Source organism: Bradysia coprophila, chromosome X (genome assembly GCF_014529535.1).
Source record: "Bradysia coprophila strain Holo2 chromosome X, BU_Bcop_v1, whole genome shotgun sequence".
Classification (NCBI taxonomy): domain Eukaryota; kingdom Metazoa; phylum Arthropoda; class Insecta; order Diptera; family Sciaridae; genus Bradysia; species Bradysia coprophila.
Genome location: NC_050737.1, coordinates 4,133,380 through 4,150,063, shown reverse-complemented (window position 1 = coordinate 4,150,063; position 16,684 = coordinate 4,133,380). Strand labels below are relative to the sequence as shown.

At 33.3% G+C, this 16,684-nt stretch overlaps 1 protein-coding gene across 8 annotated transcripts in view; it reads right to left on the bottom strand.

Moving 5' to 3' along the window:
- LOC119084138 (segmentation protein cap'n'collar) overlaps positions 1-16,684 on the bottom strand; it is a 91,458-nt gene that overhangs the window by 45,668 nt on the left and 29,106 nt on the right. For 6 of the 8 annotated variants that reach the window (XM_037194028.1, XM_037193989.1, XM_037193996.1 and 3 more), the window contains 2 exons: positions 10,410-10,562; positions 10,278-10,344 (listed from right to left, as the gene is read on the bottom strand). In XM_037194028.1, coding sequence (XP_037049923.1) covers positions 10,278-10,344; positions 10,410-10,562 — 220 coding nt within the window. Of the gene's footprint in view, positions 1-10,277; positions 10,345-10,409; positions 10,563-15,961; positions 16,266-16,684 lie in introns of those variants that run through there. The other 2 variants (XM_037194045.1, XM_037194036.1) reach the window with 2 other exon arrangements.

Here is a 16,684-nt window from a genome sequence, read left to right as displayed (position 1 = left end):
TGTTGAAATTCGTGTTTAGCCCGGATGACAGACAAAGCGAAAGGGATGGCTTAGTGGTTACATACTAGCCTTCCACCAAAATGATTCGAGTTCGATTCTCGTGTCAGACAATTACGCATTGAGTTTTTCTAGCGATTATATCGCATTTGTAACGTCCGAAATGGCACTCAAGCTTAGTATATTGGTTGGTTTCAGCGTGTTCAGTGGCTGCAACGAAGTGCATACTGAATGACTCGTATGACGTAACCGAAATACGATGAATTTGTGTTCATATATCTAGCTGCATTTAGGCAAGATATCAATCAAGCACCCAACGTTTCTCAGAGAGTATTTGCGATCGAAAGGCAGGTTAAATCAGTGCTGTAGACCCAGACTGAACTTGTTATTGGTGGTAAACAAAACCAACAAAACATACTCCGAAAAATTAGCAATAAAATATCGAGTTGAGAAGTAGTCTCATCGTACTTCTAATCCAACGACAATTGAGCGAGACTTAAAACAAATTTGTCTCGGTTGAATGGGATGAAGCAGGTTTTATGCGAGGGGTAGATAGTAGCTTAGTTATACAACCATGATCAGAAGATTTCAATTAAAAATTTAATTATAATTCACGTCAAATGCATTGAATTGGAAAAAGTCTTCAAATTGTATCGAATGTAATCATGAGAAAACTCAATTGGTTGTCCGTATTTTGACTAGTTGTTTATGTAAAATATTTCTATGAATTTTTTAACTCAATTGCATAAACAAATATTCAAAACAAATGACGGAATAAAAAACTTAGAAATTTTTCCTTAAATCACACATAAAACCACCATCAGCGATCTACGACTCTAGTTCCAAAGCTCTAAAAGTTTTTTTTTCTCTAAAAACACTCTAAAGCCATTTGAGGGTATAGCGTATTTGGATAGAAAATTAAAAGATTTGAATCTACTCGGCATTATTTTCTATGAAACGGTCAACTTTAATCAAGTTAATTGAGGCAGGGGACATTTATAGTTTATAGTAAGGCTCGCCGGATATATGATATTTATGAGACAGTCATAGATGTGAGTTATAAAATGGAATCTTAGGTTTGTGGAAAGTGTGTAGAGTCTAGCTCAAAAAATGGGAAAAACAAATTATTTTCTGCTGTACACTTAAATACAATCCTAATATTTACAGATATTTAGATTTATTTCCCTCTATGGCTTCACTTCATATAAATAATATCATTGAAAATGGAAATACTTGAAGTGGTTCTTATGATGACATGACTTACCACATAAGAATGACTTTAAGTGGTCTTTGTGCTGTCTCATCCACTACGTTTATTGTATTAAAATTCATAAATACGATGTGTGATGATGTGTATAGTCAAGATATTCGCCTATTTGGTTATTTACACGGGATTAGAAGAACATGTCGATGTCGTGTTTTGCTTGAAATTAAACTGCAAAGGTGAGAGATGTTATTGCGAAAAAGAAGAGTAAATTGTTATTGTTGCTAGTTTCAGTGTACACGGCGCAATTGTTCCGTTTTATCAATTTCAGTTGAATAGCTCCGTTAAATAAATATTTGAATTTACAGGCTTGCGTTCATTACTATACTACACTTTCTTGTAATGTTCAGACGTTGAATCAGAAGTGCAAAAACAGAAAAACGTGTGAATCGCAGAGAGGTGAATGAACATTATTTTCTTTGTCGATTTCAAAATATTAATTGAGTAATGATCTTGAGTAACAAATTCATAGAAATTCGATGACACTTTTGGGGAATTGATTTTTCTTCAGAACTCAACGCCTATTAAAGAAAAGCATTCATGAAATCATCCTGTTCAATTTTTACGTGAAGAAAATTTCGTAGATTATTATTACATTCGAATAAATACCGCGTACCAATCGTATTTGACAATCTTTAGTCATCTGTTATCAACATCGACGGCAAAAATAAGCAGTGAGCTCCAGCCTGTGTTATCTTATAAATAGCAAAACGTAAAACTAATGAAGAATAGTATATTTCAACATACCCCAATACACACAAGATGTGTGTGCACGCGCGGGCGAAGCCCAAGCGAAAACACACATCGAGTGTGTATTGGGGTATTTTGAAAGATATTTTTCTGTAATAGTGAAAGTGTGTTGGTGCTTTCCTTCCCAACCGTTACTTTCCTTCTCGACCGTTTACTTTCCCTACCGACCGATTCATATCATAGCTCACCAATACACTCTCACGTATACAGAAAAAAGTTTTGTGCCACGTATTTAAAACATATGAAGTAGTAGATTTACAGGAGCGGTATTTTAAGAGGCATTAATGCTTTGCTAAAAGCATACATTAGGGCGTTTTCTAAATACTGGATTTTAGTTTACTTTTGATGATATCTTTCCATCAGAGTCTTTTTTGAAAAATGAACGACCGCAATTCCGACCACGAATGTGGTAGCTTTCAACAGAAAATAGACTTGGTTGTAACAGTTTGAATAGCTCTGAGAATAGTGAGCAGTTTATGAAAATTTTGTTAAACTGCTCAGTATTCTCAGAGCTGGTCAAACGACTGACACCAAAACTAATTTTTATTTAAAGCTTACACATTCGTGGTCGGAATTGCGGTCGAACATCTTTTAAAAGGATTCTGATGAATAGATATCATCAAAAATGAAATACGAGGCACACAAATGTAGGCTACCGTTTTAGCTAAGTACCGGTGCCTCTTAAAGGCTAAATCGACGCGTCTAGAAAAAGTTCAATGTCCTCCAGAACTTCAAACTTTTGTCATTTATTCTCAATTCTCCATTACGAACCTAACATTTGAAAGACTCAGGAACTGTGATTACAGGACTGACAAAACTAAAGAATTTCTTCTGCTATAATTTCGTCAAAAAAGCCAAAGTATCCAACTCTAAAAGTATACATTAAACAAATTGAAAAAAATTAACCCAGAAATTACGGCCAGAGGAAAGATTCAATTGAGAGGCAAAAAGCACACACAAAAAAAACCTACATAAATCCAAAACCATCTTTTTAAATCAATCCTCTGTTTAAGCCAATTATCTTCCAACGCCTGATGAAGATATAAAAATATAAGTCAATTGGCTTAATCCATGGCATTATGTATTAACAACACACCAGAAAACCAGCGATTGTACGTTTGGAATTTTTATATATATTTTTTTTTGTATTCATCAAAGAAATATTAATTATATTTCATTTTATGAAATAAGAAGAAGAAGAAAAAAAATCCATCAAACTCAACATGAAATATAAAAAACGAAAAAAGTTTTTTCTTTCTTGACTTTTTCAATATCAATACCTTAAGAATTACGGGCTGTCCAACTGCTTTTTCTCTTCGATAATCTTTCTTCACTCATTTATTACATATGGTCTTTGTGTATTTATATGTATGTACCTATATGTAAAAAGCAATTTAATGACTCCTGTCAGCCATTTTGGATAAAGCTGTCATTAAGAGCCTATTGTTGATCACGGAACGTGAAATAAATTCAGTCACACATTGGCAGAAGAACGATAGAGGAAATATAAATTCTCTTGGATATATTCAGATATAAAAAAACGAAACATTGTGTTAAAATATAATATGGTTTGCAACCCTGTGCGCATGATATAATGGACTATGGTGTTAAAAGTCATATGTCAAATGACGAGCACAATTTTACTGGCATTTCTCGATCTTTTTTATTATTTATTATTATTATTTTATTGTTATTGTTATTATATTTTCTATTTTCTATTTATTACACTCTTTTCTCTGATGTGCATGTTATATATATGCAACTCAATCCTTAAATAATATAAAGCTGAAGAGTAACGTATTGTTGAAAGCTATGTGGCATGAAATAAATTTTTTTTTTTTAATTTTATAGACACATTTTGTCAATCGAATGACAAATAGTTTATTTTACTGGTTGATGTCTTCATCAAACTCGATTCATTTTAATATTCAACACGTCCTCTTGTCGTTTTCAGACAGACTCATAAGTTTGACTTTTTATAATAATTGAACAATTCAATACAAAGCTTTTGAAGTTTTTTGGAAGTTTAGAGAAAAAAATTCTCCGGTAACGTGTCATGAAATGAAACTTTTGGGCTAGTCATCTGTTACCGATAATTACGTTAACAATATGGAATGAACTCAGACTACAATCGTCTTATGCAGCAAAATGTATATGGAAACTAATGAAGTACTAGATATTGTATAAAAAAAACGCGACAATGACAACAAATGGTGTAGCAGATTAATGAATCCATCACATAGCTCCAAGTTAATCATCAGCTCAAGATAATATTTCTTCTTCAAAAGGAACAAAAGTTAATCATCAGCTCAAGATAATATTTCTTCTTCGAAAGGAACAAAATTTAAAAGTTACAGAGTAACTGTAAACCCAAACACTGACAGCTGCACTGTCATCGATAGAGAACCCTAACCTCAACTCTGTGAAAAAAATGAAATTTTTAGTTTGCCGTTTAATTTTTAATTTTGTGTTCAGTCCGGATCAACAAGAACGTTCTATTGGTCTAGTAATTCTGCAACACGATCGACAATTGACAACACAATCGTTTTATTAGATGTGTAGTGAACAGCAAGGTAATGAAATCATAGCAGCAGTTTTGGCATACATTCGACTTAGATTTATTTAGGTGAAATTTAAAATGTTCGCCTTCGGCTCGTTCCGCAAAGCTCACACTTGCCAAAACAACAAACTTACAAGCAAGGAAGTAATATACTATTGTCGAGTCAAACGTGACAACATACGAAAAGAATTACGGAACCTACTTAATTACATCTTTTACTGCCAACAATTTTAAAGTGTTCTTCATTGTCTGATCTGTAAAGCAAATTTTCAAGCCCCCAAATTTTGGTGCAATTTCCGGCGCGGCGTAGAAAACATATGGCGGCCGTAGGACACCATATAATTTACTGAATACTGAAATATCATCGTCATGTTTTGATTAAAGACAAATTAATTCGAGAAATTTCTTCGTATGCATTTCGCCGGCAGACTTTGCATTTCTATATCATCACCGAACAATTGTTCATTAAAATGACGTGATCCGAATGAAAGGAACATCGAACCACTCGACATTCGATCATATATAAACAACCTCTAACCAATTCACCAGATCAAGCAAGATACGTTAAATTTCAAAATATTATAATTTACTTGTGCCTTGTCTCCCCAGTGTGTTGAATGTTTTGATGGACGTATAGAAATCTACAATAAATCGAACCGATCATCTGTCGGTACATTTTTGTTGTGTATTTAAGTCAAGCAATTTTGACCATTCAACATACCTCAAACGATAATATACTTTGTAAAGACAATGGACCTCATAGATGCGGTATGCAGCTAAAAAAAACTATCAAAATTGTTTAGTCATTATACCGATGCGGGACCATGGAATCGAAGTTGAATTTCGAACCGAAATTTGATTGAGAAATGGTTAAATTTTCGGTTTACAAGCAGGTGAAATTTAGATTGAAGTTGTTCAACAACACCAACTATTAGAAAAAGCCCATGGATTAGATACAATGTTGATTAGTTGGGCATACGGGTGGCCTTCTCAATCGAAATGTTTTAAGAAATATTGAATCGATATGAAACTGCGCTTAATTACCGAGAGCTTATACGTTTATTTCAGTCAGTTTTTTATTTTCTTCTATTCATCTGTTGTTTATGCGTTGATATATTTATTGAATCGGTTTTATTGAGGAAAAAATGATAAAATCTGTCGATTTGTTGAACATGACAAATATTTGAAACTTTTTGAATGATATTAATGATACATTCTAGTTTATTCCAATCGATGGTTGATTACGTCATGGGATATGGATTGTAATTTGATTGTATATTTCTGATGGAATTTTTTTTTACAATTATTTAATCGAGTACGTTACATTATTAGACCAAGCATACGGGTTGTCTATATATGGTGCAGTTCGTATTATGTACCTTAAGTTGTAATTAAAAAATCTATTTAAACTGATAATCCCAGACGAAAATTGTTGTACATACTGCATCGAGCTCGAGCCCAAGTAAATCATATTTTCAATCATTTACCCAGAAATTTATGATAAAAAGTTGTTCTCCGTATTTCTCACCAATCAATTTTATCGTCAATAATTAAAACATGATATTGAGTTTTGGGGTGGTCCAAAAATATTTCATTCAATTATACGGATTAAATTTTGAAATCAATTATTGCGATGACAATAATTGCATCTTTTTCTCCCACAGCCATTGTAATATAAACTTTTATTTAAAAAATTTCTTTTGAAAAATTCGCGTAAATCTGAAAAAAAAAAATCCGCAGGACGAGGAGAAACACTTTTGTCGAGCTGTAATGGTTACCTAAGAGTCGGGTTTTATTTCTTTGAGGTAAGATGTAACCTGGGAAAAAATTTCTTACAAAAACTACTGTTTTTACTCACTGAGTAACTATTTTTCCTTAACTTGGGCGGGAAAATGGACTTTCCGTCCCAACGGAAAAGTCTTTCTCTCCTTCGTAAAGGAAAACGTTCTACTACACTCGGGGAATAATTTGATATTTCGTACCACGATGAGTAAAAGTACCTCGGGCTAAAGCCCTCTGACACTTTTACTCATCTGGATATGAAATATCAAATTCCTTCCCTTGTAAAGTAATATACTATATTGACATGAGCGATGAATTCATTTCCTGGGGATGAGTGAGTATTAGTACTTTATTTAACAATGGGGCAAATGATGGTACTTCTTGTGTGAAATTTACCGATCAAGGCGTAGCCAAGCAAGGTATTTTATTCAAAAACTTGAGGTAAAGTTTTGGCTTCGTGAAGTAAAGTTAACTTTAGCTCAAGTTTTTGAATAAAATGACTTATGTAATTGTTTCTTACTGTGCCTGGGACCATTTACCTTAGGCTCTGCCTTACAATGCATAAAATATTTAGTGAAAAAGAGATACCAGATTTTGTGAGAGAATTTCAAACATTTACTCTCTCAAAGTGTGTTATGCGTTGTGGGGTAGTGCTACCCTCATACTTGGCAAAACTGTTGAAAATTCCAAGCAAGAGTGTAATCTACTATTAAAACTAACCATTAGTCTTTTTGGTGGCGGTGTGAGAAGCATAAAACACAAGAGCTACATCACAATGTTCGTTTTTTGATTTTATAGGACTCTTGATGAAAGTTCCGAATTTTTTGATGTCTGTTCTCGGTCATAGTAATTCATTTCGTTGTTAACTCTATAACACAAATTATTCACGGAAAGTGGATATGCTTCTTTGTCTTCGGTTTGTTAGATAGGTTTTAAACTCGAACGTTCAAACTAGACTAAGCATAAACCAATGACAATTGAGCAAAAGAATCTACTTGATGGTTTTACTTTGTTGTCTTAGTTGTACGAATAGATGCCCTTACCGCTTGGAAATGATTTCTGAGAGCTCGTAAATGTTTGATTTGTTGGAGTTTTATTTTGTTTACAAAAGTACTTGGGAGCTCATCTGGAAGATATTTAGAATTACTTTTGCAACCTTAGGCACGGTTTTTAAACTTTTCTCAACAAAAGTTAACTTAGCATTTATCTGTTAGCACAAATTTGATTTTAAGTTGTTAAACACCGTGTACAATATTGTGTTAATGTCATAGCATAAAATTTACTCAACCCGAAATACCAATTGAATGCGCGTCGAATGTATACGCATTAAATGTAGTCACTCAAACTCGAATTAAAAATGATATCATCACAGCACCAAGCAAAAAATATTTCATGAAATTAACCTTTTCCATTTTCAGAAATTATCCAACAATTCAAGCAGTTTTTTCGGTTATAAATGCTTATAGCATATAGTCGCAGCATAGTGGCAAATAAATATTATATAGCTGGGGTAGAACCGATAAAATTAGCATGTTCAATAATAACCTTTTTCTCTCAATTGAAAATCAAACATCAATAGTTGAAAGAAAATACAATAAACCCGTGTGCCACATACTATTGTACAATATCATAGATATAGAGATGTTTTCCAATGCATGATTCGGATTGTATAGATTTTTACTGGAGGAAATATAACGGCTCAATTTGATAGCCGAATGAAAAATAAAATTACAATGAATAAAGAGACCCTAGAGCGGATATATGTATATACATATTGACGAATATAAAAGCCTCACAGACCCTGCTAGTTTCACAAAGCTATTGTTGCCAGTGGATGGTTTGCCTTTTCTTCGTTTTACCGATATATATACATATAGATGTGTGTTCCCTAGTATACAAAGTGTGTGTGTTACGTTATTCAACTGAAGTTTTACCCACAATGATTGGGGAAAAATGCAAGTAACGTAACGATCATTTTTCATTTTAGCGATATGGCGGCGTTGTACACATTCTCTGTAGATTATTGTTATGTATCCAGCTAACGTTATGTGTTATGTATACCAGATTGTGTATACTGTGTTAGAAAGAGAATGGATAGATGGTTGGATGGATTGATAAAAAAATATATTAAATGTTCAAAAGCATTTTGATATAGAAAATAGATTGAAATTGGGGATATGTTTGCTACATCACAAAACAGAATAAATGTAACCATATATATCTGGGAGGGTTACGATAAAGGAATTACAGTAAAATACCACTGAGAGACGACGGGCGAACATAAAAATTTTATTCACGATCTCCTTTCTTGCTTCAATGTCTAGTCCAACGCATATACGTTTGATTTTTGGAATATTTTCCTATTAATTAAAGATTGTAGGGTTCCCACGATACTGGAAGTTTGAAAGAATCCATAAGTGAAAGCTCCAGTTTTTGTTGATTTGATATCAAATTTCGAAAGGATAAGTTGGGTAAACTATTTTATCAACACAATTTAGAAACTTTGCAATTACGAGGCTACGATGCCTCGCTGAAATTTTAGCATACATTTGTGCGTTTCGTTTTATGTTCAATGATATCTTCTCACCAGAATCCTGTTTGAAAAATGTACGACAGCAGTAACAACCACGAATGTGTAAGCTTTCAATTAAAATTAGATTTGGTTGCAAAAGTTTGACGGTCAAACTTTGACCGGCTCTGAGAAAAGTCAGCAATTTACTGAAGTGTTCAAAACCTGTTCAGCTTTCTCACAGCTGGTCAAACTACCACAAACCAATCTATTTTTTTAATTAAAAGTTAACACATTTGTGGTGGCTATTGTCGTCTTGCATTTTTAGAAAAGGAGTTTTATGAAAAGATATAAAAAATAATCAAAAATGCAGCATTTTAAAATCGCCCTAATGTAGACTTTTCAGCTAAGCTCACTCTAACTAAATTCTAGTCAGTAAACACATTAAGAGGCATCGATGCTTTGCTGAAAAGTATACATTTGGGCGTCTTTTAAATAATGTATTTTAATTTGCTTTTGATGATATCTTTCCATCAGAATCCTTTTTCAAAAATGTAGGACCGCAATAATGACCACGAATGTGCTAGCTTTCAACAGAAAATACGTTTGGTTGTAGAAGTTTCACAAGCTCTGAGAAAACTGAGTAGTTTATGAAAACTTTGCTAAACTACTGACTTTTCTCACAGCTGGTCAAACGGCTACAGTCAAATCTAGTTTTTATTTAAAGCTTGGTCGTTGTTGCACATTTAATCGTACATTTAATGAAATAAGAGACACGCAAATGTAGGCTACAATTTTAGCCAAGCATCGATGCATCTTAAACGTCAAAAGATGCGAAATAGATGTAATGCGAGGGATGCCACACTTCTGGAACTAAATGGACTAAATAGATTAAATCATCGTATTTAGCGAGATGTAATGATAAAATAGCGACACTCTTCTCATTTGTAAAAGAACGAAACTTGAAAGGACTTTCAATTTTTTTTTTTCGAACTTCCAATGAAATGGGAAACCTGAAATTTGTTACCGATATGCCTCATGAAACTATCATTTTAATTGAATATTTTCATGTGGAGATTTATAATTAAAACAACTGGAAATATAGAAATATCGCGTTTAATTGACACAGCTGGATGCTATTGTTAAATTAAATAGATGTAACCAGATACAGGTAACACAGTGCATATGTGAGATTGCAGTACATCAACATATAATTTCCTGATACTTTCATTTAAAAACTCACAGAAAAAACATTCAATTTTGTCCATGAAAAAAGCAAATCTTCTTTTTATCCAACTAATATACGATGATGGACCGTCAGATTAATTAAGAAAAAAATGGAAAAAAAATCTTCGCCATTTGTATACAATCGTTTTTCTGTATGTAAAAGCTTAACTAATCAAAATGCTACTTACCAGTTTCATTGTCAATGGTAAATTGAATTCCATCCCATTCATCGATTTCCTTTTCTTTTTCTTGTGCCTTTTAAGAAAGATAAATTAGAATCTGCCAAATGAGAAACCAACAAAATCTGATTGTTGACATACCTTTTCGTCCTTAAGTTCTTGCAATGCTCTAAGTTTTTCATTTTCATCATCAGCATTTACTCCTGATTTTTTTACATCGAGCGGCTTAGGTGGTGCCAATGAATAACCTAAATCCACATCCTGCTTCCATAGAACTTCGACTATTTCGCTTTCCTGGAAGAAAAAATGGATTTAATGATTGATGGAAGGTCAGGACACATGACTTAGTTTTGCGGAAAGACTGTTCAGAGTCAAATCTAAACAAATTTTTCGATTCGATGTCACAGACTTTAAAGCTTTTACGTCAATACTTGGTCAATTACGTATTGAATAGATGCACTTAGAGTTTGAAACTGTTCTGAGGAATTTTCCGACATTAATACCAAGTAAAATTCAATTCAGTTTGGATTGCTGGACAATCATTGTTTTCGATACCATCAGTCATTGGGGAACTTCGCTTTTAGGCTCTCCCAATCACTGCCTTTGATGGCATTGATACCTCATTAGAATTTCACGAAATTATTATTTTCAAATTATAAAAATTCAACCAACTGTTTTCGGTTATTAATGCTATAAGTATGGTCACGCATAGTAATGCTACTAAATAAATGCATAGCTAGGGTAGAAACGATAAAATTGGCGTCTTCAATCAGAACCTTTTTTCCTTAATTCATAATCAAACAAAAATAGTTGAAGTAGCTATAGATCACGACTATGGCTTGTACGGGCGTCCCTAATTGACTTTTGTCAATGTCAATGTTTTCGAACAAACAATTTTTAATATTCTTGTAGACCCCGAAATATGTGTTGTTACTTTTTTACTCCCTGCACCCCCGGAAAACGAGCCGTTACTTTCATTAACATGAACGATGAAACTCATTTCCCGCGGCATAGTGTATGTAAAATATCGTCAATAATTGTTTCGAACAAGGACGTAATCTACTAACGATGACTTAAAACGAGGATTCGCATTTCATAGCCCCGTGTGTTTCTAGAGTACAAACTGAATTTATAACGAAATGCTGAAATCAATAAACAGATTTACAGTGGGTGACGTAAATTTCTAACAATAGAATTTAAAAAAATATATTCAAATTCACCAAATTAGTTACCAACAACGTGAAATAATCTTATTTATCAGACACGCATACTCGGTTTGTGTAATCTGTCTAGGTTGAGGTTTGAATTTTATCAGTTATCAGTTAATTGATCTTCTAATCATTTATGGATAGTCGTCGTACTTAAAGCAATTTTTTTTATGTTTGTAGGAAGACAATCTAATCTTTTCATTATATTCCAAAGAAAAAAAAATCAAAAGCACACGAAGAAACCTAGCACAACGTTTTGTGAACGAGTCAACGATGTTGTGCTAATATTTTTTTGTTTGTTTTAATTCAAACGTGTGAGTTACGAACATCGATCGTTTTAGGATTTCCTATTATCTTCGGAATATTTATCATTTTTTGGTAATTCTTTGAGATTAAAGTATTCGAAGCGCTATCGTACAAAACCCATTTTTGCTAATTAATCTTGTCTCGGATCTTTTGCTATGCTTAAATTTCACCTACTGTGACTAATGTGTTATCTTCAAAATACTAGAAAAGTGTTAGAAACGAACACAATTGATTCGAATGTCTAGCTGTAAGACCCGTACGAAGTGCGAGTGTTCCTCCTGCTTACAAAGTAAAGATCAAGGGGATCGATTTATTTATCTACAGTTACAGGCTTGAGAAAGCCAAGAAAATTGTAGATTTGTTAGAGGAATTTTTAATCTGATGTATCTTGTTCCATAAGATTGATATGTGAATATCTAACAATGAGTAGTAGAGATACCATGCAGTACGTATCGTGATGTGTATAATATTTATCTAGGTACACTTATCGTGCTCTCGTTGCGTAGCCGTGTGATAGGGTCGGTTTGAAAAAAAAAATGTTATTGGTTCTGGTATTTCCATCGTGTATGGGTAATTGATTTGTTTTCGATACGATATGGCACTCCCTATTCGGTTTGGTTATAACCAGTTACTAATGAAATTAATGCCAAAGCTCAACACTAGATCCGACCGAATTATATGAATTCAAAGAAATGAATTTTCTAGAAACTCTGTTTCTAGTGATAATAATGAACATGCAATCAGTTTGTATTTTATAGAAAAGTGTGCAGTCGAGCTTTTCTTCAGGTAAGAGGAGCAAAACGAAAATCAATTTCCGTAAATCATCTTCAAGGCGAGTGAAGACGAATCAAATATATTTGTAGCGACCAAAATACTACAAACACTCGATTCGTTTGAGCTTTAAATATCTGTTGTGTTAACCAATCTTTTATTCTCCATCGTGCCAAATATAGCAGATAAGTGGGTATTTCGCAATATTGTAAAATGTTTGTACTATGCTGTTTGTAGTATACAATTTAATTTCACCGCCGAATTGATGTCACATGCTCGCTCAAAACATGTATCTTATAAATTATCTCCATATAACTTATCGTTAATTTGTAAACGTTTGCTATTACTTAATCTGTTGGAGTAAAAATTCTGATATGTCTGGTTTTCGATAGACGTAGTTTAGATTATTTACGCATTATCTGCAATATAGGAATGCCACGCGACTCAAATTGGTTTTCCTGTACATCGTCTGAAAGTTCGTCAACATTACTATCACTTATAAAATTTGGAAGGAATTAAGGTCTTGGTATATTACTCTTTCTTTAGTATCTAAAGAATTTCTTCAATGAATGAACTACTAATTCCATAGGTTTGTGAACATACGCATCTCTTTCAATCTTTATGCTTGCGCCATAATCACATGCAATAGCGCTCTACATTATGCATGTCCACAAAAATGTAAATTCGTTGCATTTTGTCTCTATCTGTCTTTTGTTTGAAGGCAGTACAAAGAGTGAAAGAGATGCATATAGTCAAATGTAACGTTCACTATAGTTCGGATCTCGAACCACTTGGAAAGCGGCCGGACGGTGTAACTCTCTAGCCTTGGTCGAAAGGTAAACGCTTAGTCTGGGATTTAACTTGTGTGGACATATTAGCAGCTTCATATTTGAATAAAACAAACAAAAAGGCAGTATCAGCAGCTGAACGTGCCTGTAATCACAAACACAGTCACTATACACAGATCAAGGCATCCAATTTTCTTCTCGCTGGTCTAGCTTTCGAAACTCTAGGACCATGGTGTAAAGAGACGAAACAATTCATTCACAAACTTGGCAATTGAAGAATCGGGTGATATTCGCGCCAAACATTTTTTGTGCAACAAAATTTCTCTGGCCATACAACAGGGGAATGCTACCAGCATTCTTGGAACAAGCCCATCCAACAATCAGCTAGATGAAGTTTACAAATTGTAAAACATGTAATTAATCATCTCATGGAAAATTGTCATGTATTTTCAGTAAAAATAAAGAAAATTTACTATCAATGTAACGTAGGTGGAATTAGAACATTATAACTTGAATGATCAATTGTTTTGGTGACGTTAGATGTAACATATATAATAAGCTAAGGATATGATGAAACGATAGCAAACGTTTTTTCAAACCCTTATCTCCAAGAAAATATAGGACCGAAAATCTGATGACTGTTCCGGAATCCTGAGGCTATACGATGAAATTTTATTTGACTAAAATCCGTCAAGTAAAAATAATTATTTTTCTTTTGACATAGGCTTTGTTGCAGCGAAATCTTTCTGTGAAATAGTTAGTCGTTCTCCATCGGTAGACATAGAAAAGAGGCAATAGAATTGACGCAGTAAGCAAACTCCCGCTTGAATTTTTGTGTTATGGGTTCTTTACTCATCTGTTAACAACAACGACGACAAAAATAAGCGAAGAGATCTAGTTAAAGTCGATATATATTTCTAAATGTTATGGCGAAACTAATGAAGTAAAAGATCTATTTTAACAAAAATTGGAATAGAAGATTACGTACTTATTTAGGACTTTTTACTTTGCTAGGTGTAAAGCCGAAGCAATTACTTCCAATCAATAGTAATTATTAGACTAAGCTCCCGGTGGGCAATCTAATAAGTTTGAAATGAGCTTGAACGCTTATGTCAATGTTCCACAAAAAAGGTCCTGACCCGTTATCATATCTTCAATTGGTATTTGAGTTGATTTCTGTAAACTGTATACATTGTTGTCAGGAAAATAGACAATTACAGTAAGCAAACAACGACAACGAAGGACTTAAAATTCTCAGAGGTTTAAATAAGATAGGGGAAAATATTTTAAAAGAGAAAACGAGAACCAACAAATTAGATCTTTTTGGAAGGAGAAGCCCCAATCACCTTTATAGGTTGCCATATTCTCCGGATTCCAAACCAATATATATGCTTAGGAATTGGTTGCATCACCAGCACAGGAACCGAGATAATTTTATCAGTTTTCGTCAAGTTATTTTATAGTGGTTAGTGACTTACAAATAATGGCAATAACATTTCTATCCTGAGTGAAACGATCATTGAATTGATTGTTTTTTTTTCTTTCGAATTTATGAATCCTAACAACCCTATCATATCTTGAAGAAATGAACAAGTAAGTGAAGAATAGTATAGAAACTCAGTTAAGAATGAAGTGCAAATGTTTCGATAAAATCGATTATATTAGGCACTTCGTTATTCAATGTGACCCAAACCATTTTCACCATTCTTTAGGGTATTATTTGGGCTCACGTGACAAGATAAGTGAAAAATTTCCAGGTGTCTTTTGAGAGTTACGTTTGAAGTATACACGAAGCCAACACGTTCGTCGAATCGGTTAATTAAATAAATTATCAAACGAATGTCATTTATCTTTCTCCTCTGGCTTCAAGAAATACGATTTCAAATTAAAATTTGTTCTCTATTCAAAGTGCGACACTCGCTCTAGCTTTTGATATCCATAATGCAAAGCTTTACCGAAATATATGTGAGAAAATAACGGTAAATGTATGAGTTTCTTCATGAAAATGAGGTGTGGTCTGTGTCAGTCTTTTTATCGAGTTAGATTCTTTGATTTAAATGAGCAAATATGGCTTTTTACAAGTAACTTTCTGGCTTCGTCTACTGTATGAATTGAGGGTCCCTAACAGTAGGTCGAAATTCCCAAAACATGTCACCCCATCATAATGAACTTATTATAATCAACACCTTGCGCTTAGTATATTCATAAAGATGACCCATTAAAACTGACAATTTAATTGCATTTGTACAATCTTCTCCGGCCAGAACAATTTTGAATGCGATTATTGTAACTAAGCGCCACGAAAAATTGCAAAAGTCGTTGTATGCCGCTGATTGCTCGTGTCTTATGTCGTGCTTGCATATATCAAGCGTATCTATCATTCTTATATCATAGAGATATTTGTAAACAAAAGCCTGCAATTAGAACTTAGATCTATTAAGATAACAATATTTGTCAAACTGTAGGACGTGAAACTGTTGTATTCGTTGAGTGTGTATATAATTTGAATAAACCAATATATCCGGGTTGGTGCTCCGAAGATGTTAAGATGATAAAAAATAATAATAAATTTTTCTTGAATAAACAGTGCATATTCGTCTGAATGTCATGTAAAACTCACGGATTTGAGTAGCACTTTCATATTGAATATTCTTCTGCTTCGGCATTCACTGGCAAAAAAAATTCACTACTCAAGACGATGGAGTGCAATAGCAAAATTTCGCTTCAATAAATTTGCTTTCCGTGTATTTAAGCGACCACACACGTAATTTAATATTAAACGAAATTGTCCACAAAACTTGTGCAATAACATTTAAATGAACGAAATTCCACTCGCGTTTCGTTATCAAAAAAAATAAAAGCAAAGACTTGGTTAATTCGAATGAAACGAAAGAAACGATTCCCAGAGTCTTGTGTGAATCTCGATCAACTAAAGAAACTGATAGATTTTCGGTGAATATTTCCGAGAAATTACAATATTACGCTCAGTTGTTATCAAATGATTTTTCGTTGTGTGTGTACCGTATGTCAGGTCTTATCTGTTTATATAAAAAAAAAACATTGAGTTGAACGATAATGTTACTATACGAGCATAATGTAATCAGTTTAGACAGCGAATAAATTTAATTTTGATTTTTTTTATTTGGTATTAGTTGACTGCATTCTAAATAATGTGAAGCGACAACAATTTTTTTTGCACATAGCAAGCAAACATTCCCAAAAAAGTATGTGTGCGATTTTGCTTGAGAAAAATGCTATCGAAGGGGAACAGGTAGCTTTTGGAAATATGAAAAAAATATTATAAAACGAAATACAAAGAAAAAAAAATCATAAAAATAATAAA